The following is a 24,729-nucleotide window of genomic DNA, read 5'->3' on the forward strand; positions in this document are numbered from 1 at the left end:
GCCATGCAGACCAATTTGATCACCCTGGTGTGTTCAGGGTGATGTGCAGTGTTAGTTTTCCGCCACATGGAGTGTTTTGCTTTTAGTCCAAAAAGTACAATTTTGGTCTCATCTGACCAGAGCACCTTCTTCCACATGTTTGCTGTGTCCTCCACATGGCTTCTCACAAACTGCAAACAAGACTTTTTATGACTTTCTTTCACCAATGTCTTTCTTCTGGCCACTCCATAAAGGTCAGATATGTGGAGAGACGACTAATAGTTGTCCTGTGGACAGATTCTCCCATCTGAGTTGTGGATCTCTGCAGCTCCTCCAGAGTTACCATGAATCTATCCATGGCCACCGCTGTCACCTAACGCTGGGCACCTAAATTACAGCGCCGGGGGTGTTCTTTTGAGGCACCTGATTAGAGCCATAGGTTTTCAATTAGAGTGGACTCGTGATGCAGAGCATTGCACTCGGAACTCACCCAGATGTTTTAGAAAAGCAAATTAATATTTGCTTTTCTAACACTGAATCGCCTCTCTGCCAATCAGGAAGCGTGGGTCTGTTACCCATTTCCCAATTGGCTGACAGGTTAGGAGATCCGATTGGATGCCTAGGAGGAAGGGACAGTCAGCGGAAGCAGCCGTTATCTCAGAAGAGAAGAGGACACGGAAGACGCTGCAAGATGCCCACCGCAGCCTGTCCCCCTGCCCGATGATCCCCGATTGGGTAAGTGCCAGGGGACCGGCAAACAGCGACGAGGGGAGGAGTTGAGGTGCTGCGGGGCGCAATTTGCCCCCCCCCATGCAGTTTCGCTCTCCACCTGCTTTGAGACATATAAAAAAAATAGCAAGACTCAAAATCAGTTTACTGCATCAGATCAGACAGCAATTGCGTTTAGTTGCCAGAGGTTACAGCGTATCATTACCACTCACTGACTGGTAGCTAGAGGTTACAGCACATAATTTCTGCTTGTTGATTGGTTGCTAGAGATTACTGTACATCAATACTGCTCATTGATTGGTTGCTATAGGTTACTGCACATCATTACTGCTTACTGATTGGTTGCTAGCAGTTACAGCACATCATCTCCTCACTTCCTGCACACCATGGACTGGGGAGATGAGGGGGCCCATTAATAGACATTAAACTCCTAGAGATCCTAGGACTCCTGGGCTCAGTGGCAGTGCAGACTTTCAAGCATGCCCCTTCACCTCCCCAGTGGGCAGCATTCAGTATAGATGATGGTGGATATGATCTCAGGGGGGCATGATATACATATGAATACCGCCTCTATTTACATATGAATCCCGACGGTCTGCCTATATTTACATATGAATGCCGTCACTATTTACTTGTTAATGTCAGTATTTACATGTAAACACAGGGTCTGCAGGTGAGTCTTCTGTACACAACAATAGGGCAGAGTTGGGCAGCATTTTTTTTTATTGGATTTGTTTTCTAACAGAAATTAGAAAATATATATATTTTCTTTTTCTTTTTTCTTTATTTTTTTTTACATTTTCAGTCTTTTCTCATTTACATAAAAACAAAAAACAAAACAAAAACAGTGGTGATCAAATACAACCAAAAGAAAGCTCTATTTGTGTGAAAAAAAATGATAAAAATTTCATTTGGGTACAGTGTTGCATGACTGCGCAATTGTAGAGGTCATGCAGCACTGTAGCGTAGTGCTGAATAGTAAAATATGGCCTGGTCACGAAGGGGGGTAAGACCTTCTGGATTTCAAGTGGATAAAGGAAACATTGTCTATGACAGCATTGCTGTTACACCTGTTGATATATAAGGTGTATTATTTTGTAATAAAAACATCTTGCTCTGCAATTACCTGGTTTTACCGTCAGCGCTCCGCAGCTGCTGGCCTCGCCCACTTCATTACGTGCCGTCACGGTGTAGATTCCAGAGTCGGAAGGCAACGCCCAGCGTATTAGCAGTGAATGCCTCTCGCCCTCTGCCCGGATCTGATGAGTAACACTGTTTTTAAGTACTGCTCGATCTTTTCTCCATACCACTGCAAAAAAAATAAAAAAATAAAATGTATTATATTGCTGCTTACCAGTCCTTAAAGTGGTATTAAACTCTTTTTTTTAACTTGTACCTACAGGTAAGCCTATAATAAAGGGATGGTGCTTGGAGGTGGGTAGGGGGCAGAGACAAGGGATGATGCTTGGAGGTGGGAAGGGGCGGAGACAAGGGATGGTCCTTCGAGGTGGGTAGGGGGCAGAGACAAGGGATGGTCCTTCGAGGTGGGTAGGGGGCAGAGACAAGGGATGGTCCTTCGGGGTGGGTAGGGGGTGGGGACAAGGGATGGTGCTTGGAGGTGGGTAGGGGGCAGAGACAAGGGATGGTGCTTGGAGGTGGGTAGGGGGCGGAGACAAGGGATGGTCCTTCGAGGTGGGTAGGGGGTAGAGACAAGGGATGGTGCTTGGAGGTGGGTAGGGGGTAGAAACAAGGTATGGTGCTTGGAGGTGGGTAGGGGAGGAGACAAGGTATGGTGCTTGGAGGTGGGTAAGGGGTGGAGTCAAGGAATGGCACTTGAAGGTGGGTAGGGGGTGGAGACAAGGGATGGTGCTTGGAGGTGGGTAGGGGGCAGAGACAAGGGATGGTGCTTGGAGGTATGTAGAAAGCGGAACAAGGGATGGTGCTTGGAGGTGAGTAGAGGTGGAGACAAGGGATGGTGCCTGGAGGTGGGTAGGGGGCAGAGACAAGGGATGGTGCTTGGAGGTGGGCAGGGGCAGAGACGTGGGATGGTGCTTGGAGGTGGGTAAGGGGTGGGGTCAAGGAATGGTGCTTGAAGGTGGGTAGGGGGCAGAGACAAGGGATGAGGCTTGGATGTGGGTAGGGGGCAGAGACAAGGGATGGTGCTTGGAGGTGAGTAGGGGGTGGAGACAAGGGATGGTGTCTGGAGGTGGAGACAAGGGATGGTGCTTGGAGTTGGGTAGGGGGTGGAGAAAGGGGATGGTGCTTGGAGGTGGGTAGGGGTGGAGACAAGGGATGGTGCCTGGAGGTGGAGACAAGGGATGGTGCTTGGAGTTGGGTAGGGGGTGGAGAAAGGGGATGGTGCTTGGAGGTGGGTAGGGGGTGGAGACAAGGGATGGTGCCTGGAGGTGGAGACAAGGGATGGTGCTTGGAGCTGGGTAGGGGGCAGAGAAATGGGATGGTGCTTGGAGGTGGGTAGAGGGTGGAGACAAGGGATGGTGCCTGGAGGTGGAGACAAGAGATGGTGGTTGGAGGTGGGTAGGGGGTGGAGACAAGGGGTGACTCTGGGGATGGGGGAGTACCTGCACCCATTTTCTTAGGAGAAAAAATAATATTTTTGATTATGCAGCATATTATGCACCAAACAGAAATCAATATAATGCCACCAAGTCACAGTGCCCCATCAAAATTTAGCAAAGATGCAAATGATAATAATTGCTGTTTCAGAGTGATAATTGTCTTTGCTATGAATGTGTAGGCCCTTGTACACACGGTCGGAGATTCTGACGGAATATGTCCTATCGGACCATTTTGTTGGATATTCCGACTGTGTGTGGTCTCCATCGGACTGTTTCCGTCGGGGTATCCGACGGACTAAGTTTTCCAACTTGTCCGTAAAATTTTCCGACAAAATGCTCCGATCGGACATACTCCGATCATGTGTAGCCTACTCCAACGGACAAAGTGCAATGCATGCTCAGATCAAATTCCTAGACCAAAGCTATTGGCTACTAGCCTGAACGTAGTCCTGTCGTAACGAAATGACGTCATCACGTTATGTACAATCGGATTTTCCGACAACTTTGTCCGACCGTGTGTATGCAACAGTTTCGGACAAAATCCGTCAGACAAAATCCAACAGATTTAGTTGTCAGAATTCTCAAGCGTGTGTACAAGGGCTAACACTTATATGACAATATGTGCCCTTTATTAATCTCTTACCTTCTGCCGGTGGATTGGCTGATATGATACATTTTAACAAAACTTCTGAGCCGGCATTGACCAGGGCACTTTGTAAGGGGATTTCAAATACCGGGGGCTCTCCAGGATCTTCTTCAGCCGATACATAGGAATCGTCCGATGACTCTGAAAAGTGTGGAAATAACGTGGTACGTTTAATTAAACATATACATTGAAACGAATTCACAGGGCATGCATCAGGATCTATTTATAAAACATTTGTTGGACGAATGTAACACACATTCGAGTAGACAGGACAAATTATCCCTGCATGTTCTGTAAGAACTGAATTCCTATGATCGTCAGCTACACGGCTAAAATTAGGTATTTCAGAAAACTATACTGCATTTTGGCCACTAGATGGAGCGGACGATCAAACAAATCAATCTATTACAGAAAATGCAGGGAAAATTTGTCCAGCCTGCACAAATGTGTGGGACATTTATCCAACAAATATTTTATAAATAGACCCCATAGAGTTTTTGTAAATATTCTTTCTGTCCGTTAATACAATGCATTATTTTTTTTATCCTGTAAATGTGAAATTTTTTACATTAGGGCCAATGCACACACATTTCAGTGTATTGGAAGAGAAGTAAGGCAAAGGTCTTTTGGCCAGGGGCGGACTGACAACTCATGGGGCCCCCGAGCAATAGGAGAATATTATGGGGCCCCTGGGAAACAGGAGATTATGGGGCCGGCAGGCAATAGGAGATTATGGGGCCGCCAGGCAATAGAATATGGGACCACACAGTATACACACACACACACACATACAGTATACACACAAAGACACACAATATACACACACAGAATACACATACACACACACTGAAAAGGTACTGGAGAGGCGGGGCAGCTATAACTTTGAGATTTTTTTAAAAACACAGATTTTTACATACTGTCCCTGGTTTTAATAAGGTTGGCAACCCTGATGGGGCCCCTTAGTTGCATGGGGCCCTCGGGCAGTGCCCGAGGGCCTGAATGGTCAGTCCGCCCCTGCTTTTGGCTGTACTTCTCCTTGGTCTCATAGGAGTGCACTTCGTTCAGCACTCCTGTGACCTGTATTCAGTCAACAGCACCTAAAGCCCACTATCGGCTGATGTCACTGAGCCGTTCTAGGTTCTGGAGAGATCCTGACTTTAATGACGGGATCCACCCAGATGCCTGAACCAGCAGCTTGCTCAGCCTCTCAGTGAGCCGCTGACAGCCTGGACCATCAGCTGCTCCCACCCCCTCCACAGTCCAGCGTTCCAGTGAACGACGAGCTGTCTGACGATTTTCGGATGGTTAGTACGGTGTTTTCGGTGCAGACTATATAATTTTTGTCAGATGTGAACTAAACGTCCAATTTTGATTTCATTAGTACGGTTTTCATACAAAAAAAATCATAAGAGCAAGACTATGCATGCTCAGAAACAAAAAAATACATACAAAACTATTCAACACATGACACAATCCTTCTTGGTGTTTTCAACATCCCTGTTAATACAAACACTCCTGCTACTTCTAAACTTCTTAGTCTAACCTCTTAATTTGACCTGAAGCAATGGGTACAGGCTTCTACTCACTCTGATGGCAACACCCTTGATCTTGTATTCTCCTACCTATGCACTCCATGCAACTTCTCAAACAATCCTTTTCCTCTCTCTGATCACCTTATTAGTTTCTCTCTCTCCCTGTCTTCCACCACCTTTACCTCCAATCGTCTAACCATCACCCTTAGAAATTTTCACAACTTCAACTGTTCTCTCCTCTATTCTGCTACTGACCACCTCTATGACAACATCTCTCCCCTGTCCTGCAAGACACCTCCATCTACAATAAATCCCCGTTCTCCACCCTGGACAAGCTCTCTCCCCTCACTACATGCAGAATCAGACCTCGACCCTTACAACCCTGGCAAACAGTTGACACTAAACTCTTGAGCGTCTGTGGCACAAGACTAAGTCTCTCAAAGACTTCAACCAATAGAAATCTGCCCTCCAAAAATACTATTCTTTCCTCCACACTGCCAAGTAGACCTATTTTACAACTCTTATTAACGCCTCATCCAGTTCCGGGAAACTTTTCTCTACCTTCAACTCTCTACTTCGTCCTCCACCGCCTCCACCCAACGACTCACTCACTGCCCAGGAGATTGCTAATCACTTCAAAAACAAGATTGATACAATCCGTGATGAAATCTCCACTCAGGTATCTCCCTCAGTTAAAGCGGGGTTCCACCCTAAAGTGGAACTTCCGCTGATCGGAACCCTCCCCCTCTCCGGTGTCACAATTGGCACCTTTCAGGGGGGAGGGGGGTGCAGATACCTGTCAAAGACAGGTATTTACACCCACTTCCGGGCATAGACTCCCACGGGAGTCTATGCCTCTTCCTGTCCTGCCGCGCTGTCTGCTGGGACACACACGGGTCCCAGAGACAGTGCGAAGAATTCCTATTGCTCTGCGCGACTCACGCATGCGAAGTAGGGAAGCTGGAAGTGAAGCCGATTCGCTTCACTTCCTGATTCCCTCACCTAGAATGGTGACTGCAGCAGCTGACCGATCAATCAGCCTCGGCTGCCGGCATCGCTGGACCCTGGGACAGGTGAGTGTCCATTTATTAAAAGTCAGCAGCTGTAGTATTTATAGCTGCTGGCTTTTAATATTTTTTTCCCCAGTACAGTCCCGCTTTAAGACCCCATATCAACAAATAGAATTGACAATCCCCTTATTCAAATCTGCTACGGCAGACGAAGTTGCTAAGGTTCTTTCTAACGCCCACCTGCCCCCTGGACCCTACTCCCTCTCAAACACAACGGTCTCCCTATGAATCTATCTTACACTCTTTAACCCACATCTTCAATCTCTCCCTCACCTCTGGCATTTTCCCCAATGTTCTAAAACAGGCTTTGTCAACCTTTTAACCCTAGAGGAACCCCAAAAATAGTTTTCATGTCTCGAGGAACCCTTACTAAAACCAAATCATCAGGGCTCAATAGGAACAATGCTCCTTATATTGATGGTCAATAGGAAGAATGTCCCCCATAAAGTGGTGTTCAGAATGCCACCCTTAAAGACAGCTAAAAAGAGATTTGGTATCATGCTGCTGGCTTTGCTAAGTGATGCTGAATCTTAAACTCTGTAGGCACCATCAAATAGGTGGTTCATCAGCCACAGCCCAAGGAACCCCTAGCAACCTCTGGAGGAACCCCAGGGTTCCATGGAACCCTGGTTGAGAATGGCTGCTCTAAAACATGCACTGGTCACCCCCATACTTAAAAAGCCATCCTTGGACCCTACCAATCTTAACAACCCAAGCCCTATCTCCTTGCTCCCCTTTGCCTCTAAACTCCTTGAACGCCTGGTTTACAACCAACTGAGTGACCACCTCATTAAGAATAACAACCTTGATCCCCTTCAATCTGGATTTCGCCATAAACACTGCACAGAAACTGCTCTTTTAAAACTCACAAATGACTTACTAACTGCAAAAACCAATGGACACTATTCTGTACTCCTACTTCTGGATCTTTCATCTGCCTTTAACACGGTTTACCACCCCCTCCTCAAAAAAAAAACTTTACTCCCTTGGTCTCGTGACTGTGCTCTTCAGTGGCTCTCATCCTACCTATCCCAACGCACCTTCAGTGTCACTTACAATTCTACTTCCTCCACTCCTCTTCCCTTCTCCGTCGGGGTTCCCCAAGGTTCTGTTCTTGGACCTCTTTTATTTTCAGTCTACACCTCTGCCCTGGGTCAGCTGATAGCCTCTCATGGCTTTCAATATCATTTCTACGCTGACGACACTCAAATCTATCTCTCCACCCCTCAACTCACTCCATCAGTCTCCTCACACATCACTAAATTACTAACAGACATATCTGTATGGATGTCACAACACCTCCTTAAACTCAACTTGTCCAAAACCGAACTTATAATATTTCCGCCCCCATGCGCCCTTTCCCCTGACTTCTCTGTCAAGAGTAGGGATGAGCTTCGTGTTCGAGTCGAACGCATGTTCGACTCGAACATCGGTCGTTCGTGCGTTCGCCGAATTCCGAACGTTTGGGCCGTTCGCGGCAAAATTCGTGTGGCCCACAATGCACTGTGATGGCGCAATGCATTGCTGTCTCACGATTGGCCAAGCATGCATTGTGACCCCGCATGCTTGGCCAATCGCAGCGCCAGTAGCGAGGAGAGCAATGGTTGGCCACAGGCATCCTGCCTGTGGCCAATCATAGCTCAGACTGTGTAGTGCACGCCCCACACTATATAAAGCCGCCTTTCAGGCGGCCTCGTGTAGTGTTTGTTAGCATCTGAAGCAGTGGGTGTTCTGTGTACCTTCAACACAGTTACACACCAATCGTTTTTGGCTGATTTACTATTTTGCTCTTGTGTAGTGGTTACTGTCTGTGCCCTGACCGCAGTATACACCACTATATTCACCTCACCTATATAGCTAGTGATCTAGCTTTAATAATAGAGCTTGCAGTCAGTAGTGTTAGTGCGTGCTGTCTGCGTGCTCTGTACCCAGTACATACCACTATATACACCTACATAGCTGTTCTCTATTTGAGCCCGATTGTCATTTGCTGGAGTTATTGGAAGTTGTGTGTGCCTCCAGCACAGCACAGTATACATCTGTATATACCCCTTTAACTCTGCTGTTTTCTGGTTATTATCTGCGTGCCCTGACCGCAGTATACACCGTGATATTCACCTCACCTATATAGCTAGTGGTCCATCTTTAACAATAGAGCTTGCAGTCAGTAGTGTCACTCAGGAGATAGTGCGTGCTGTGTGCCTGCTCTGTACCCAGTACATACCGCTATTATCCACCTACATAGCTGTTCTCTATTTGGGCCCGATTGGCATCTGCTGGAGTTATTGGAAGTTGTGTGTGCTTCCAGCACAGCACAGTATACATCTGTATATACCCCTTTAACTCTGCTGTTTTCTTGTTATTGTCTGCGTGCCCTGACCGCAGTATACACCATGATATTCACCTCACCTATATAGCTAGTGGTCCATCTTTAACAATAGAGCTTGCAGTCAGTAGTGTCACTCAGGAGATAGTGCGTGCTGTGTGCCTGCTCTGTACCCAGTACATACCGCTATTATCCACCTACATAGCTGTTCTCTATTTGGGCCCGATTGGCATCTGCTGGAGTTATTGGAAGTTGTGTGTGCTTCCAGCACAGCACAGTATACATCTGTATATACCCCTTTAACTCTGCTGTTTTCTTGTTATTGTCTGCGTGCCCTGACCGCAGTATACACCGTGATATTCACCTCACCTATATAGCTAGTGGTCCATCTTTAACAATAGAGCTTGCAGTCAGTAGTGTCACTCAGGAGATAGTGCGTGCTGTGTGCCTGCTCTGTACCCAGTACATACCGCTATTATCCACCTACATAGCTGTTCTCTATTTGGGCCCGATTGACATCTGCTGGAGTTATTGGAAGTTGTGTGTGCTTCCAGCACAGCACAGTATACATCTGTATATACCCCTTTAACTCTGCTGTTCTATAAAAAAGGCATCTGCAGGAGTTAGTGGGTGTTGTGTGCCTCCAGCACAATATAAACTACCCAACTACTGTTTTACCCAACTCCCTTCAGGCCATTACCATGTCTGGAAGGCCAGCAAGGAGAGGCAGACAGGCGCGAGCCGATAAAAGAGGGCAAGCAGGCTCTGTGTCTAGAGACAACAGTGCTGGTCGTGGACGCGGTGCATTGTCATCAGCACGTGGCCATGGGACATGCTTGTCCTTCTTTTCTGCAGCTGGACATGTTGAACCGCAACATGCCAACGACTTGGTAGAGTGGATGACCAAGCCCTCTTCATCCTCTCTCACCCAGTCTCAGGGTAGTAGAAAAGCAGCTGCCAACACATCGTCGTCCCTCCTCTCAATGTCATCATCAGTGACTCCTTCCCTAGACCCACCACGTCCTCCTGAGGAGTCTCCTGAACTCTTTGAGCACAGTGTTGGGTACATGCTCCAGGAGGATGCCCAGTGTTTGGTGGGCTCTGATGATGACACTCAGCTAGAGGAAGGCAGTAGCGTGAGCACAGAGAGAGGGGATGCTCAAGAAGGACAGCAATCTGGCAGTCATGTTCCACAAGCTGCAGCATACTGCCAGGTTTGCTACAGCGATGAAGAGGGAGGGGATGATGAGGGCACTGACTCCACGTGGGTGCCTGGAAGGAGGGAGGAGGAGGAGGAGGAGGCACATGTCCAACGAGGCAGGATGCCCTCCGGGGGCCAGCTTAGGGGCAACACACCGACTGAATCACACCGCAGAGCTCCGCCTGCGCAGAGCGCTTCCTCTGCGCAGAGCGCTTCCTCTGCGCGTTATTCTAAAAGTTCTTTGGTGTGGGCCTTTTTTGAGACGAGTGCATCAGATCGCACCGCTGCTATTTGCAACATATGTCTCAAGCGTATCTCACGTGGCCAAAACATCAGCCGCTTGGGCACCACATGCTTGACCAGACATATGTTGACCTGCCATGCAGCTCGTTGGCAAGCATACCTCAAAGACCCACACCAAAGAACAAAGCGGACCTCTCCTTGCTCCTCATCAGCTGGCATCTCCAACCCCACTAGACCTTCAGTCCTCTCTGAAACCTGCTCTGAGAGGAATGAAGGTGTAGAATTAGGTGTGTCACAGCCAAGTGCTTCCGGGAACTCTGCTAGTGGTACATCCACGTCCGATTATAGCAGACAAATGTCCCTGCCCCAGCTGCTGGACCGGCGGAAGAAATTTACTCCCAGCCATCCACATGCCCAGCGGTTGAATGCTAGCTTGGCTAAATTGCTAGCACTTCAACTGCTGCCTTTTCAGTTGGTAGACTCGGCCCCCTTCCGTGAGTTTGTACAATGTGCGGTTCCTCAGTGGCAGGTCCCCAAACGCCACTTTTTCTCACGGAAGGCAATTCCGGCTCTCTACCGGCATGTGAAAGGCAATGTCCTTGCCTCGCTGGACAGGGCGGTCAGTGGTAAGGTGCATATTACCGCTGACTCATGGTCCAGCAGGCATGGACAGGGACGTTACCTGTCTTTCACGGCCCATTGGGTCACTCTTCTGGCTGCTGGGAAGGATGCAGGACAAGGTGCAGTAGTATTGGAGGTTGTTCCGCCACCACGCCTCCAAAATGCTACTATTGGTTGTGACACACCTCTCTCCTCCACCCCCTCCTCTTCTTCTTCCTCCATGGCCTCTTCCAGTGCTCTGTCCTCAGAACCAGCGGTGCTCCGTAGGCGTTGCAGGGGCTACGCAAGTATGCAGGCAAAACGATGCCATGCCGTGCTTGCGCTGGTTTGTTTGGGGGACAGGAGCCACACTGGGGCGGATGTTTTGTCAGCTCTGCAGGGGCAGGCCGAGAGGTGGTTGACGCCACGCCAGCTTAAGCCAGGAATGGTGGTTTGCGACAATGGCACCAACCTCCTCTCCGCCCTCCGACAGGGACAACTGACCCATGTGCCCTGTGTAGCTCACGTCCTTAACCTGGTGGTGCAGCGGTTCTTGGGCAGGTACCCCGGCTTACAGGATGTCCTGAAACAGGCCAGGAGAGTCTGTGTGCATTTCCGCCGATCATTTAATGCCTGTGCTCGGCTGGCTGAGCTCCAAAAGGAGTTGAACCTGCCCAAGAACCGCCTTATATGTGACATGCCCACCACATGGAACTCAACATTGGCCATGCTGCAGCGGCTGCACACGCAGCAGAGGGCCATCAATGAGTACCTGTGCGACTACGGCACCAGGACAGGGTCAGGAGAGCTTGGTTTTTTCTCACCACGCCAGTGGGGCATGATCAGGGATGCATGCACTGTCCTGTCACCGTTTGAGGAGGCCACAAGGATGGTGAGCAGTGACAGTGCATGCATCAGTGACACTATACCTCTTGTCCACCTCTTGGAGCATACGCTGCGTGGAATAATGGACAGGGCACTTGAGGCAGAACAGAGGCAGGAAGAGGAGGACTTCCTTGCCTCTCAAGGCCCCCTTTATCCAGACAGTGTTCCTGCTGTGCCACCCATCACACAGGAAGAGGGTGAGGAGGAGGAAGAGGAGGAGGAGGATGATTGTGTCAGCATGGAGGTGGAGGCTGGCACTCAGCATCAGCAGCAGCAGTCTTATAGGGATGATTTACAGTCCCAAGAAACACGTGGACTTGTACGTGGCTGGGAGGAGGTAGCTGCGGATCATGTTGTCCTTAGTGACCCAGAGGACTCCGGACCGAATGCCTCAGCTAACCTACACTGCATGGCCTCCCTGATCCTGCAAAGCCTGCGGAAGGATCCTCGTATTCTTCGGATCAAGGAGAGGGACCATTACTGGCTGGCCACTCTCCTTGATCCACGGTACAAGGGTAAGGTTGCCGACCTTATCTTGCCATCGCAGAGGGAGCAGAGGATGAGACATCTCCGGGAGGCCTTGCAGAAAGCTCTGTACAACGCGTTCCCAGAGACTGGGAGGTCACAAACTCCTGGTCCTGGACAACGTGTTGCTGAGGCATCAGTCAGAAGGAGCGGTGGAGAAGGTGGCCGTCTGACTGATGCTTTCAGACAATTTTTTAGTCCGCAGCCCCAAGGTATGATTGGTTCCAGCACCCATCGCCAGCGTCTAATTTACATGGTGCAGGAATACCTAGGGGCAAGGTCAGACTTGGACACCTTTCCCACTGAAAATCCTCTGGCTTACTGGGTCTTGAGGATGGATCACTGGCCAGAGCTTGCACAGTATGCAATTGAGCTACTGGCCTGTCCTGCATCCAGCGTTCTTTCGGAACGCACCTTCAGTGCTGCTGGTGGCTTCGTTACCGATCACAGGGTGCGCCTGTCCACCGAATCAGTTGATCGACTGACCTTCATCAAGATGAATCAGTCTTGGATCACCCACAGCTACCAAGCACCTGAAGCTGATGTAACCGAATAATTTTTTTTGAAATACCACATCCCTTCAAGACTGCCTATGCTGATGCTGAGTGACTGTCCTGTTATGTTGATTGTCTATCCTCTTCCTCCTCCGCTGATATGTTGGAAGAACATTTTTGGTTCTGGGTGATGCCAGCAGCCCAATTTTTCTGCCCCTGTTTAACAGGGGCGTTTAAGTACAATTTTTGATGCAATGCTTTGCAGCAGGGCTAATTCCTGCAAAAAAACTAGAGTGTATGGCAGAGGTTGCAGTGTGATGGCACCAGTGCCTAAGGCCCAATTTTTCTGCCCCTGTTTAACAGGGGCGTTTAAGTACAATTTTTGATGCAATGCTTTGCAGCAGGGCTAATTCCTGCAAAAAACTAGAGTGTATGGCAGAGGTTGCAGTGTGATGGCACCAGTGCCTAAGGCCCAATTTTTCTGCCCCTGTTTAACAGGGGCGTTTAAGTACAATTTTTGATGCAATGCTTTGCAGCAGGGCTAATTCCTGCAATAAAACTAGAGTGTATGGCAGAGGTTGCAGTGTGATGGCACCAGTGCCTAAGGCCCAATTTTTCTGCCCCTATTTAACAGGGGCGTTTAAGTACAATTTTTGATGCAATGCTTTGCAGCAGGGCTAATTCCTGCAATAAAACTAGAGTGTATGGCAGAGGTTGCAGTGTGATGGCACCAGTGCCTAAGGCCCAATTTTTCTGCCCCTGTTTAACAGGGACATGTAATTACAATTCTTGATATAATATTTCACAGGAGGGCCCCTTCCTGTGCCCACCCAGAGTAACTGTGAGGACTTATAGTGTTGTGGCACCAGCACCACAACCACCAAAGGTCAATTTTTCTACCACTGTTCAACAATGGCATGTAATTACAATTCTTGATATAATCGTTCACAGCAGGGCGCTCCAGCGCCCACCAAGAGTCACTTTGAGGGCTTACAATGTTGTTGCAAAACCAACACCTTCTTCCGCCATTTCTGCAGAGCATATAGGGCAGGCCCCTACTTTCAAACATCCAATTTACAAACATCTCCTACTTGCAAACGGAAGGAGACAACAGCAAGTGAGATGAAAAAAGATGGACGACAAAACAAATTATACAGGGGTGATAACCCTTCCCTATGTTTTCCAAAAAGCTTAAAAATAGTTTTTTTGACTGGAGCTACACTTTAAAAATGTACCAGTTGAAAATTACAAACAGATTCAACTTAACACAACAAACCTACACAGTCCCTGACTTGTTTGCACCGCCTGTATACTGCTGTTCTGAGTATATAGGGCCTGGGGGCCACACGCATTTCTTTTTTTTAATATGGGTACAGGGTTCCCCTTAATATGCGTACAAGACCCAGACTAAGACAAGACTAAGTGAACGTATTGGTGAGACAATGCATGTTTAAACAATATGCAATAAAATGCTGCCAATGTAACTGCTATATAAATTTGTTTATGTTCTATTTCCTTTATTAACTTAGAATTACATTATGAAGCGAAGTATGTGATGCTCGGGGCCGTGCTGTTGCGAGGCACTCTATGGAGTATGGGAGGAGACTCCCAGGGGCGGGCATGCGCCTCTCCGGCGGCCCTGATAGGCCCCCATTTTATGGGCGGCATCGGGTCCGCTTCAGCAATCATTCGCCGAGGGTTTCCTTGGTGATTAGGGCTGACGTGCATCACCACGTTGTGGCACATGCGCAGTAGGAGCGGCGGACCCGGCGACGTCATAGCTCGGCACCCGCGCCGCGCTTGTGACGCCGCCGGGTTGGGGGTTAAAGGTGCGCCAGCATGGCGCTCCTTCACAGCAGACAAAACACAGGACGGGAAGTCTCCACATTAAAACCGCTGCTTGGACTGAGAAGCTTCAGGAGGTATGCTGTTTTTTGGTAATAGATCCCCTATATATCTTATACTTTGAAATTATCTCGTCATAGAAAAAGTGTACCGAGCTGACTAATTGATGTCTTCACTAGGTCAGCACGATACACTCACACCAAACTGAACAGCAACTTGGATCTCCCTCCTGAATCAGGCACAATGTCCATTCTGTACTAGATCTATTCGTCCGGGTTTTCCCGGCATAACGATACCTGTACTTAAGCCTCAACGTCCATCGGAATTGTTATATTGCTGCACCCTTACTTATGCTGCTTTCTTTTAAAAATTCTGGCTATACCGGTATGTGATTGTTTATAGCTACATTACGAGAAAAATACCTATGTTCAAGTTATGTAAGCAGCTTACATTTTGCACATTCATCATTTGAAATCCTATGTTACTGTTTTGTAGCTGAACCTCCCGTGCCCGCCCAAAGGGTGGTCAATACCGGACCTGGTAGGGACTACCCGAACTTCATGTGCCTCTCGATAGTTGCATGGTGGTGAGCTGCATGCTTCGTGTTTATACTACTCCTTTTTCTAACCTATTGTAAAAAATACATCTAATATCTCTAAATAATCGTTGTTGTTTTTTGTCAAGTAATTTGTGATAAATTTCGTTGTAGACAAACAAGGTCTCCTGAAGAAGCGACAGAATAGTCACGAAACTAGTAGAGAAACCAAAGACCGTATTGGACACAAAATACTGTCGTAACAAATGTTGTCTATGTTATAGCCATAATATGTATTTTTCTATGTATGTACAAACTTTCTCCTTTTCTAAAAAAGTTTTTTATACTCAATAATAAATATTTGTAATTTTTATATAAACCTGGTATCAAGACAGTCCATCATTCTGTGGGGTGACCTAAAGGCAAATCATGGTTATGATGTCCCATGTACGAATTCCTTTGATCTTTTCCCCATAAATTTCTTTTTGTAAACAAACCTACACAGTCCCAGTCTTGTTTGCACCGCCTGTATACTGCTGTTCTGAGTATATAGGGCCTGGGGGCCACACGCATTTCTTTTTTTTAATATGGGTACAGGGTTCCCCTTAATATGCGTACAAGACCCAAATAGGCTGGTAATGGGCAGGGAGGGCTACCCATGCCATTTTTCTGAATGATTTTCAACCATATTGCAGGAACCAGATATAACATTAAAACCGCAAGCAGTTTTAAATGGTGTTATTTCCGCTTAATGTCATTTTGTGCAGGGACTGTTCTAAACACGGGAAACACGTGGCACTTCACAGGCATACTACAGACACCCACCAGGCACCATATTTAAAGGAATATTTCACTTTTTTTTTTTCACTTTAATCGTCATTAAAATCAGTGCTCCCACCAAAACGGTAGTTTTTAAAACTTTTTTTTGCAGTGACCCATGTCCCCTGAGGCAGGAGGCAGGTCGCCAAACCCTTTTTAGGACACTATCTTGCATATTAGCCGTTAAAATTAGCACTTTCCAATTCGAACGTTCGAGTCCCATAGACTTCAATGGGGTTCTAACGTTCGTACCGAACGCGGGGGTCGTTCGCAAGTTCTGGTGCGAACCGAACCGGGGGGTGTTCGGCTCATCCCTAGTCAAGAGTAATGGCACAACCATCCACCCATCCCCACATGTCAGGGTGCTAGGTGTTATCCTGGACTCTGAACTCTCCTTTTCGGCCCCACAGCCAATCACTTTCCAAAGCTTGCCGCCTCAACCTCTGCAACATCTTCAAGCTATGCCCCTTTCTAACCAAGGAAACCACAAAGCTCCTGATTCACTCCCTGGTTATCTTTCGCCTTGACTACTGCAACTCCCTCCTCATTGGCTTACCTTTAAATAGACTATCCCCCCTTCAGTCCATCATGAATGCTGCTGCCAGACTTATCCACCTTACAAACCGCTCTGTGTCTGCTACCCCTCTCTGCCAATCCCTCCATTGGCTACCACTTGCCCAACGGATTAAATTTAAAATACTAACATTAAGTTACAAAGCCATCCACAACTCTGCCCCCAGCTACATCACTAGCCTAGTCTCAAAATACCAACCTAATCGCCCTCTTCATTCCTCCCAAGATCTCCTGCTCTCTAGCTCCCTCATCACCACCTCCCATATCCGCCTCCAGGACTTCTCCCGAGCCTCGTCCATCCTCTGGAACTCACTACCCCAATCTGTCAGAATGTCTCCAAATGTATCCACTTTTAGGCGATCCCTAAAAACTTTCCTCTTCAGAGAAGCCTATCCTGCCTCCATCAAACAACTGCACTATTTTCTCCTTTAGCTCATCCCCCACAGCTTTTACCCTTTGTATAACTCCCTCCTAGATTGTAAGCTCTAAGGAGCAGAGCTCTCTGATTCCCCCCTGTATTGAATTGTATTGTAATTGTACTGTCTGCCCTAATGTTGTAAAGCGCTGCATAAACTGTCGGCGCTATATAATAATAATAATAATGACATCACTTCTCATGTTGTATTCTGTCGTACGGAAATTTCCGTATCGGGAGTAACCTCTTCACTTTCGACATGAGACTAGCATGCCACAAATAACAGACGTTCGGTCGTCTGAAAATCTAAGCGTGTGTACGAGGCTTAACTGTAATGTCTGCCCTCATTTTGTAAAGCGCTGCGCAAACTATTGGTGCTATATAAATCCAATATAATAATAGGTTCCTAGTATTTTTTTTGTTTATTTAACACTTTGAAATTATATCAACTTGTTAAAACTTTTAAGAAATTTGATTGGATTTAGATTTGCCTCAAGTTTTCAGCAGTTGCTGCCGAACTGAATCACCCACCATCTTCAGTCATCTTTTAGGACCCCCAATATCTCCCAACACTAGTTTCCAGTTTTGTTCGGAATTTCAGTTGCCTATAATATTATTCTGCAGCACTCAGAAATCTTTTATATATTGTATTTGACCCCCGTCAACATACCTAGTTCTGGTGACATGACCCTATGCCTTCGACTCTTTCCTTTGCTTTTGGATGTTTTGCTGCTTTTGCCACTAGTGTGGGAGTCGCTGTGCTTTTTGGTTTGCCCCCCACCCTTCCCTTGTGGGGCTTGGCTTCTTTTGGTAGGTTCTGGTGGTACCGCCCATGGGAGGTATCTTGTATCTCCTCTTCTGTCTGCACTTAAAGTTCCCTTTTCCCTCCCTATCCCTCTATGTGCTATTTCCAGAGCTGGTGGAGCATGTGTGCTGGGTGGTGGGGGTTCACTTCCTCGGTCTGGAACTCTCCCATGCTTGGAATCTGTAGCATTCTGCTTTTGGGTTTGCGCGTGGGCCAAAACTGGTTTTGGAGCAATGATATTGACTTTTGGAGGTGCTTGTGACATCAGGCGGGTTTCTGTTTGCTTAACTACTTCATGGTGAATAACTGAACCATTGGATGATTTTTCTGGAGCTGAAGTTGTCTGGCTTTTGACTCCCCGAGGTTCCTTATCTTGTGATATTTGGTTGGCGGTGGCATAGCTTCGTGCAAGAGGCTTCCGGGCAGTGACCGTAGTAGTTGCTGGCTTTTGTTCCTGAATTTCAGGTGGCTTAGAGCCTTTAAGCACTTGGGTTGGAGCAGAATCCAGAGCAGTTTGGCTAGAAAGTGATGTTTGTGAGCTGCGTGTTAAGTCCTGTGATGACCGGATTAATTGTTGCTGAGAAACAGTTCGCTTGATTCTAGAGAGCTCTTGGGAGAATCTTGCCTCAATATCACTTATTCGACCTGAGAAGGCTCCCCTATCATCTAGTGAAGATGTCTTGTATCTCAGTGAGGGACACCTCAAGGTGTAACCTCCAATTTCTGATCTTACTCCATCTCTTAGGTCATCTCTTAGCTCCTCGGTGGAGGACTCTAAGCCGGCGCCCAGTCCATCTTCCCCTGGTTGGTCAAAAGACCTTGCCTTACGAAGTGGCAACCATGACTGCACAAGGAAGGGACTGTCTGTTTGATCCAGGCTTTTTCTTCTCTCTTCAAGGCAACGCAGTTTATCAAATATTTTGGAGCCAGAACGGACCAGCTTTGGAGATGCCCTCAAGATGGATACTCTTCCTGATGATTCACTTACTGGCGTCTGAGGGCGAGACTCTTGACCACTGACCTGAGAGCCGGCTGAGGACTTTGGCCTTTTAACCTTCTCTTCAAACTCCTCAGCCACTGAGTCTTGATACTGCGAAGGCATCTGGGTTTTCTTCCGGGGTGTGAGAGGTGTTGATTGGCCACGGCTGCTTGGTATAGGATTGGCAGATGGCCTTTGGCCTAGACGGGGAGAAGGAGGAGGTAGAATAGGAGTTCTAGGACTCTGAAGAGGCCGGGGGGAGTCTGGAATGGCACCATTGATGCTGCCTCGCCTCAGCCCCCCTTCTGGTAAAAAACTGCAAAGGAAAAGAAAGAATCAGAATCGATTTTAGTCCAAATAAATCCTTATATTCATCTTAAAGAGAGCCCGTCAGCGAATTAAATACATGAGCTGTCATTGCTGACTTGTTCTTTAAGGTGCAAGCTCTGGATCTATTATCCTTGATTTACTACCTTGTGAATCATTGAGCCCCAGGCATGCAGCCAGTCAACTTGGTTCTCCCATCCAGCATTCTTCAGGCTTGTAACTCACTATGAAAGGAGGAGGAGCAGCACAACCCTATGGTATCTCAACCCCACCATCAATAAAGTGCAAATCTTAAAAAAATTGTCTGCTCCGTGAGGACGTCAAATGACGAAACTAGTAGAGCGGGGCTAGGACGCTGGGATCATCACGCTTGCTGGGTTTGCACTTGCGGCCTGTTAACTGCAGCCAGAGGCTAATAATATTACGAAGCGCTTATTCCCTAGTGTCAGGTTGGACCTTCCGCTCATTGGAATCCTCCCCCCCTCCGGCCCCACAATCGGCACCTTTCAGGGGGGAGGCGGGTGCAGTTACCTGGATAATCCAGGTAACTGCACCCACTTCCGGGATAGCTCTCTGCGGAAAGGGGCGTAGATCTACGCCCCTTTCTGAAAGTCCCCCGCTGCCTGCTGGGAAACACTCCGCTCCACTTCCTGATTCCCATACCCAAGATGGCGGCGGCAGCACCCGAGAGACGATCGAGAGATCGGCTTCGGGTGCCGACATCGCGGGCGCGCTGGGCGGGTAAGTGTCCTTATTTTAAAAGTCAGCAGCTGCTGTATTTGTAGCTGCTGGCTTTTAAAAAAAAAAAAAACGGCGGATTCCCGCTTTAATTGTTTGTTGTATTTTAAATGTTTTTATGCTATGGAGGTTTTTCCTTCCTCTTCTCTATATAAACCCCATGCATAATTGAGCCACATTCGAGAGAGGAGTCAGGAGCAGTAGTCCTTGCCGAAAAGAAGTCTCCTGCGCGCGTGTGTGGAGTGACGGCATTTCCCCTCGGCACATATTCCGGGTTTGTGGCCGGAGCCGAGAACCCGGAATACGCGCCGAGGGGAAACGTCAGCTCCCTCGGCTGTGACCGGGATCAGCTGCCGATGCCTCGTTGTAAGGTAAGCAATTCAAAATTAGCTAGTATGCGGCCCCCCTTATACTTACCTGAGCCCCATAATTCCCGCGACGGGAACGAGCACCCCAGCTCCGGCCAGTGTCTCATGTCCTGATTGGATAGATTGATAGCAGCGCAGCCATTGGCTCCCGCTGCTCTCAGCAGGACACAGGAGCGCACCCGCATGGGTGTCCCGTAGGAGAGCGCTTCTCCGACGGGACACTTGAGAAGAGGAGGAGCCAGGAGTGCCGCCGAGGGACCCCAAAAGAGGAGGATCGGGGCGACTCTGTGAATAACCAACTGGACAGCGGAGGTAAGTATGGCATGTTTTTTTTTTTTTTTTTTAAACCTGAACCTTTACAACCCCTTTAAGTGGATGTTTTGCTATTGGGGTGTAACTAGGTGGGGTTGAGATACCATAGGATTGCGCTGCCCCTCCCCCTTTCATAATATATTATTGGCGTATCACTGATAAAGTAGTAGCAGCTCTCTTACTCAGTCCCTCAATCTTTCCATTAATACCTTTGGCGCTGTTTTGTGACTCACTATGTAGTGAACTAAGGATGAGGATAACAGACCCAATGCTTGCATTGTCAGACACGCCGGCAGCTCCCATATTCTTATCCTGACATTTTCTCTGTGTTAAAGCTGAATTCCAGGCAGATTAAAAATAAAATCCGAATTAAAATGAAAAACCGGCACATTGCTTAGTAAAAACATCACACACAGCAAACACATTACACTTGTTAGGCACACAGGTAACCCTTTGATTGCCCCAAAATGTTAACCCCCCTTCCCAGCCAGTGCCATTAGTACAGTGACAGTGCATAGTATTAGCACTGATCACTGTATAATGCCCTGTACACACGGTCGGACATTCCGACGACAAAATCTGTTTTCCGACAGATTTTGGCCCAAACTTGTCTTGCATACACGCGGTCGCACAAAGTTGTCGGAAAATCCGATAGTTTAGAACGCGGTGACGTACAACACGTACGACTGCACTATAAAGAGGGCAGTAGCCAATAGCTTTTGCCTCGTGATTTATTCTGAGCATGCGTGGCACTTTGTCCATTGGAAATTGTCTACACACGATCGGAAATTAAACGATCGGGTTTTGCTGTCGGAAAATTTTAGATCCTGCTCTCAAACTTTGTGTTCCGTCGGAAAAAGTCAGATGGAGCCCACACACGATCGGATTTTCCGACAAGATCAGAGCACACATTTTCCGTCAGAAAGTCCAACCGTACAGGGCATTAGTGTCACTGGTAAAGTCAGTGTCATTTAATTAGTTCCCACCCAGTGTCAGTTAGTGTCAGATTGTCCGCCGTACATCACAATCCCACTATAAGTCGCTGATCGCCACCATTACTAGTGTAAAAAAATAAATAAATGAATATACCCTTATTGGGATTTTTTTTATTTTACCAAAGACATATAGCAGAATACAAAATTTATGACAAAATTGGATTTTTAGATATTTTTTTATCGGATATGTTTTATAGCAGAAAGTAAAAAATATTTTATATAAAATTGTTTTTTTTTTTTTTTCAAAATGTTTGGTCTTGTTTCATGTATATAAAAAAAAGCCAGTGGTGATCAAATACCACCAAAAAAAGCTCTATTTGCAGGAAAAAAAATATAACTTTTTTTTGGATACAGTGTTGCATGACGCGCAATTACCAGTTAACCGCCGACCAGTCTCTGTCATTATACGTAAATCCTGCATCCTGCGCAAATCGCGTAGCTGCTTGCCTATTACAGAGGCAGAACGGGGAACTACCATTGTAAACAAGGTGATTCCTTGTTCTGACAGGTGACATGACAGGGATCTACTGTTCCCAGTGATCGTGAACAGTGATCTCTGTCATGTCCCTGGCAGTCCACCCCCCCTACAGTTAGAACACACCTAGGGAACACATTTAACCCCTTTGATTGCCCCCTAGTGTTAACTCATTAAATTAACTCATTAAAATTAGAACAAAAGAGGTTTAACCTTAAACTACGTAGAGGGTTCTTTACTGTAAGAGCGGCAAGGATGTGGAATTCCCTACCACAGGCGGTGGTCTCAGCGAGGGGCATCGATGTTTCAAGAAACTATTAGATAAGCACCTGAATGACCGCAACATACAGGGATATACAATGTAATACTGACATATAATCACACACATAGGATGGACTTGATGGACTTTTTTCAACCTCACCTTCTATGTAACCCCTTTGCTGCCAGTGACATTTACACATTAATCAGTGGCTATTTATAGCCCTGATTGCTGTATAAATATCAATGGTCCTAAAAAAGTGTCAAAAGTGTCTGATCTGTCCGCCGCAATGTCGCAGTCCCGCTAAAAATGGCAGATCGCCACCATTACTAGTAAAAAAATAATAATAATAATAAAAATGCCATAAATCTATCCCCTATTTTGTGGATGCTATAACTTTTGCGCAAACCAATCAATATATTATATTTTTTTAAATAATATTTTAATATAATAATATAATATAATAATTTTTTTAAATGAAATTTCTTTTTTTTACCAAAAATATGTAGAAGAATACATATCGTCATAAACTAATGAATACATTTGTTTTTTATATATATATTTTTTGGATTACTAGTAAAAAAATAATAATAATAATAAAAATGCCATAAATCTATCCCCTATTTTGTGGATGCTATAACTTTTGCGCAAACCAATCAATATATTATATTTTTTCAAATAATATTTTAATATAACAATATAATATAACATTTTTTTTAAATTAAAATATTTTTTTTTACCAAAAATATTTTTTTTTACCAAAAATATGTAGAAGAATACATATCGGCCTAAACTAATGAATACACATTTTTTTTATATATATATATATATATATATATATATATTTTGGATATGTATTATAGCAAAAAGTAAAAACAAAAAAAATTTTTTTTTTTAAATTGTCGCTCTTTGTTTGTTTATTGCGCAAAAAAAATAAAAACTGCAGAGGTGATCAAATATCACCAAAAGAAAGCTCTATTTGTAGGAAAAAAAGGACGTCAATTTTGTTGGGTACAGCGTCATGCGATCGCACAATTTTCAGTTAAAGCGACGCAGTGCCGTATCGCAAAAAAAAAAAAAAATGGTCATTAAGAGGGCAAATCCTTACGAGGCTGAAGTAGTTAAAGTAGCGCAGTGCTGAATAGAAAACAATGCTTTGGTCATGAAGGGGGTAGAACCTTCTGGAACTGAAGCAGGGTTGCCAGACGCCAGTAAATTTACTGACAGTTTGTAAAAATCTGTGATTTTTTTTTTACAACTGCCAGTAAATATCTGGGGCTGATCATTTCATGCTGTGTTGACTTTTTAAGTGTAAACCAAACAAATGACTTTGTTATCGGTATTGTCAGTGCTTCCATATCATGTTTATACTGTTCAAATATTCACTGTTTTAGTTTTCAATAGGAGTTCTGTCATTTCTCAGGTTGCCAGTAAGAAAATTAGCTCTAAAAGTAAATTTTACATGTTTTGTCAGTAAAAAAATTCTGCGGGAGGTTGGCAACCCTGAACTGAAGTGATTAAATAGGACGGCAGAGTGATGGAAGGATGAGCTCATTAGTCATTAGCTGCTTTCCCTTTTACTGTCCAGTCACAGGATGGAGAAGGACGAAACTTGTAGGTGTTACGGAACTACATCTGAGAAAAATCAGGTCTCCTCGCAGTTAGATAGGTCTGTGTGGCGGAGCTGTATAAATCTCAGAAATGGATTGACTGAAATACATCTCCCTTTTTTTGTGTATTTCATTTGTGGATTTAGCTGTTTCCCTGGAGTTTCAGCATTTGAGAGTTATTTACTAACATTGCATCTGTAGTAGAGCTGCACAATTCTGGCCAAAATGAGAATCACAAATTTTTTGCTTAGAGTAAAAAGATCACGATTCTCGTGACGTAAAATCTTTCACATTATACAAAAAAAATCAAAATGGGCTAACCTTACTGGTTATTTTTTTTAAAAAAAAATTGCATTTGAAAGACCGCTGCACAAATTCAGTGTGACATAAAATATTGCAAAAACCACCATTTTATTCTCTAGGGTGTCTACTTAAAAAAATTATATATAATATTTGGGGGTTCCAAGTAATTTTCTAGCAAAAAAAAAAAAAAATGATTTTAACTTGAAACCACCAAAATGTCAGAAAAAGGTTTAGTGTTTAAGTGTTTTTTTTTTTTCACTTACACACAAAGTCTAATTCATTGACAAATTGTTACAATGTTTATACTTATGTTCAACTGATAAAGAATGTTTTGATGTTTTGCTTTGAATGTTTTTTTTTTTGTTTTGTTTTTGTTGTTCTGTTTTGTTTTGAATGTTTGGGGCACGCTGCCCAGTTTTTCTCTTCCTTTCTTTTGATGGATGTGGCTTCAGAAGAGCAGAGAGAATTCTTTGCATAGAAAGAATTGTGAAACACTTTAGTCAAGATCACGATAACGATTCTTGACGATTAATTGTGCAGCTCTAATCTGTAGGTACATCTATTG

At 45.8% G+C, this 24,729-nt stretch overlaps 1 protein-coding gene across 4 annotated transcripts in view; it reads right to left on the reverse strand.

Moving 5' to 3' along the window:
- SPEG (striated muscle enriched protein kinase) overlaps positions 1-24,729 on the reverse strand; it is a 496,800-nt gene that overhangs the window by 223,544 nt on the left and 248,527 nt on the right. For all 4 annotated transcript variants that reach the window (XM_077447841.1, XM_077447840.1, XM_077447842.1 and 1 more), the window contains 3 exons: positions 17,664-19,093; positions 3,928-4,071; positions 1,835-2,017 (listed from right to left, as the gene is read on the reverse strand). In XM_077447841.1, the coding sequence (XP_077303967.1) occupies positions 1,835-2,017; positions 3,928-4,071; positions 17,664-19,093 (1,757 nt within the window). The remainder of the gene's footprint in view (positions 1-1,834; positions 2,018-3,927; positions 4,072-17,663; positions 19,094-24,729) is intronic.

Source organism: Lithobates pipiens, unplaced genomic scaffold, assembly GCF_037356315.1.
Source record: "Lithobates pipiens isolate NorthernLeopardFrog02 unplaced genomic scaffold, aLitPip1_a1.2 Scaffold_22, whole genome shotgun sequence".
Lineage (NCBI taxonomy): Eukaryota > Metazoa > Chordata > Amphibia > Anura > Ranidae > Lithobates > Lithobates pipiens.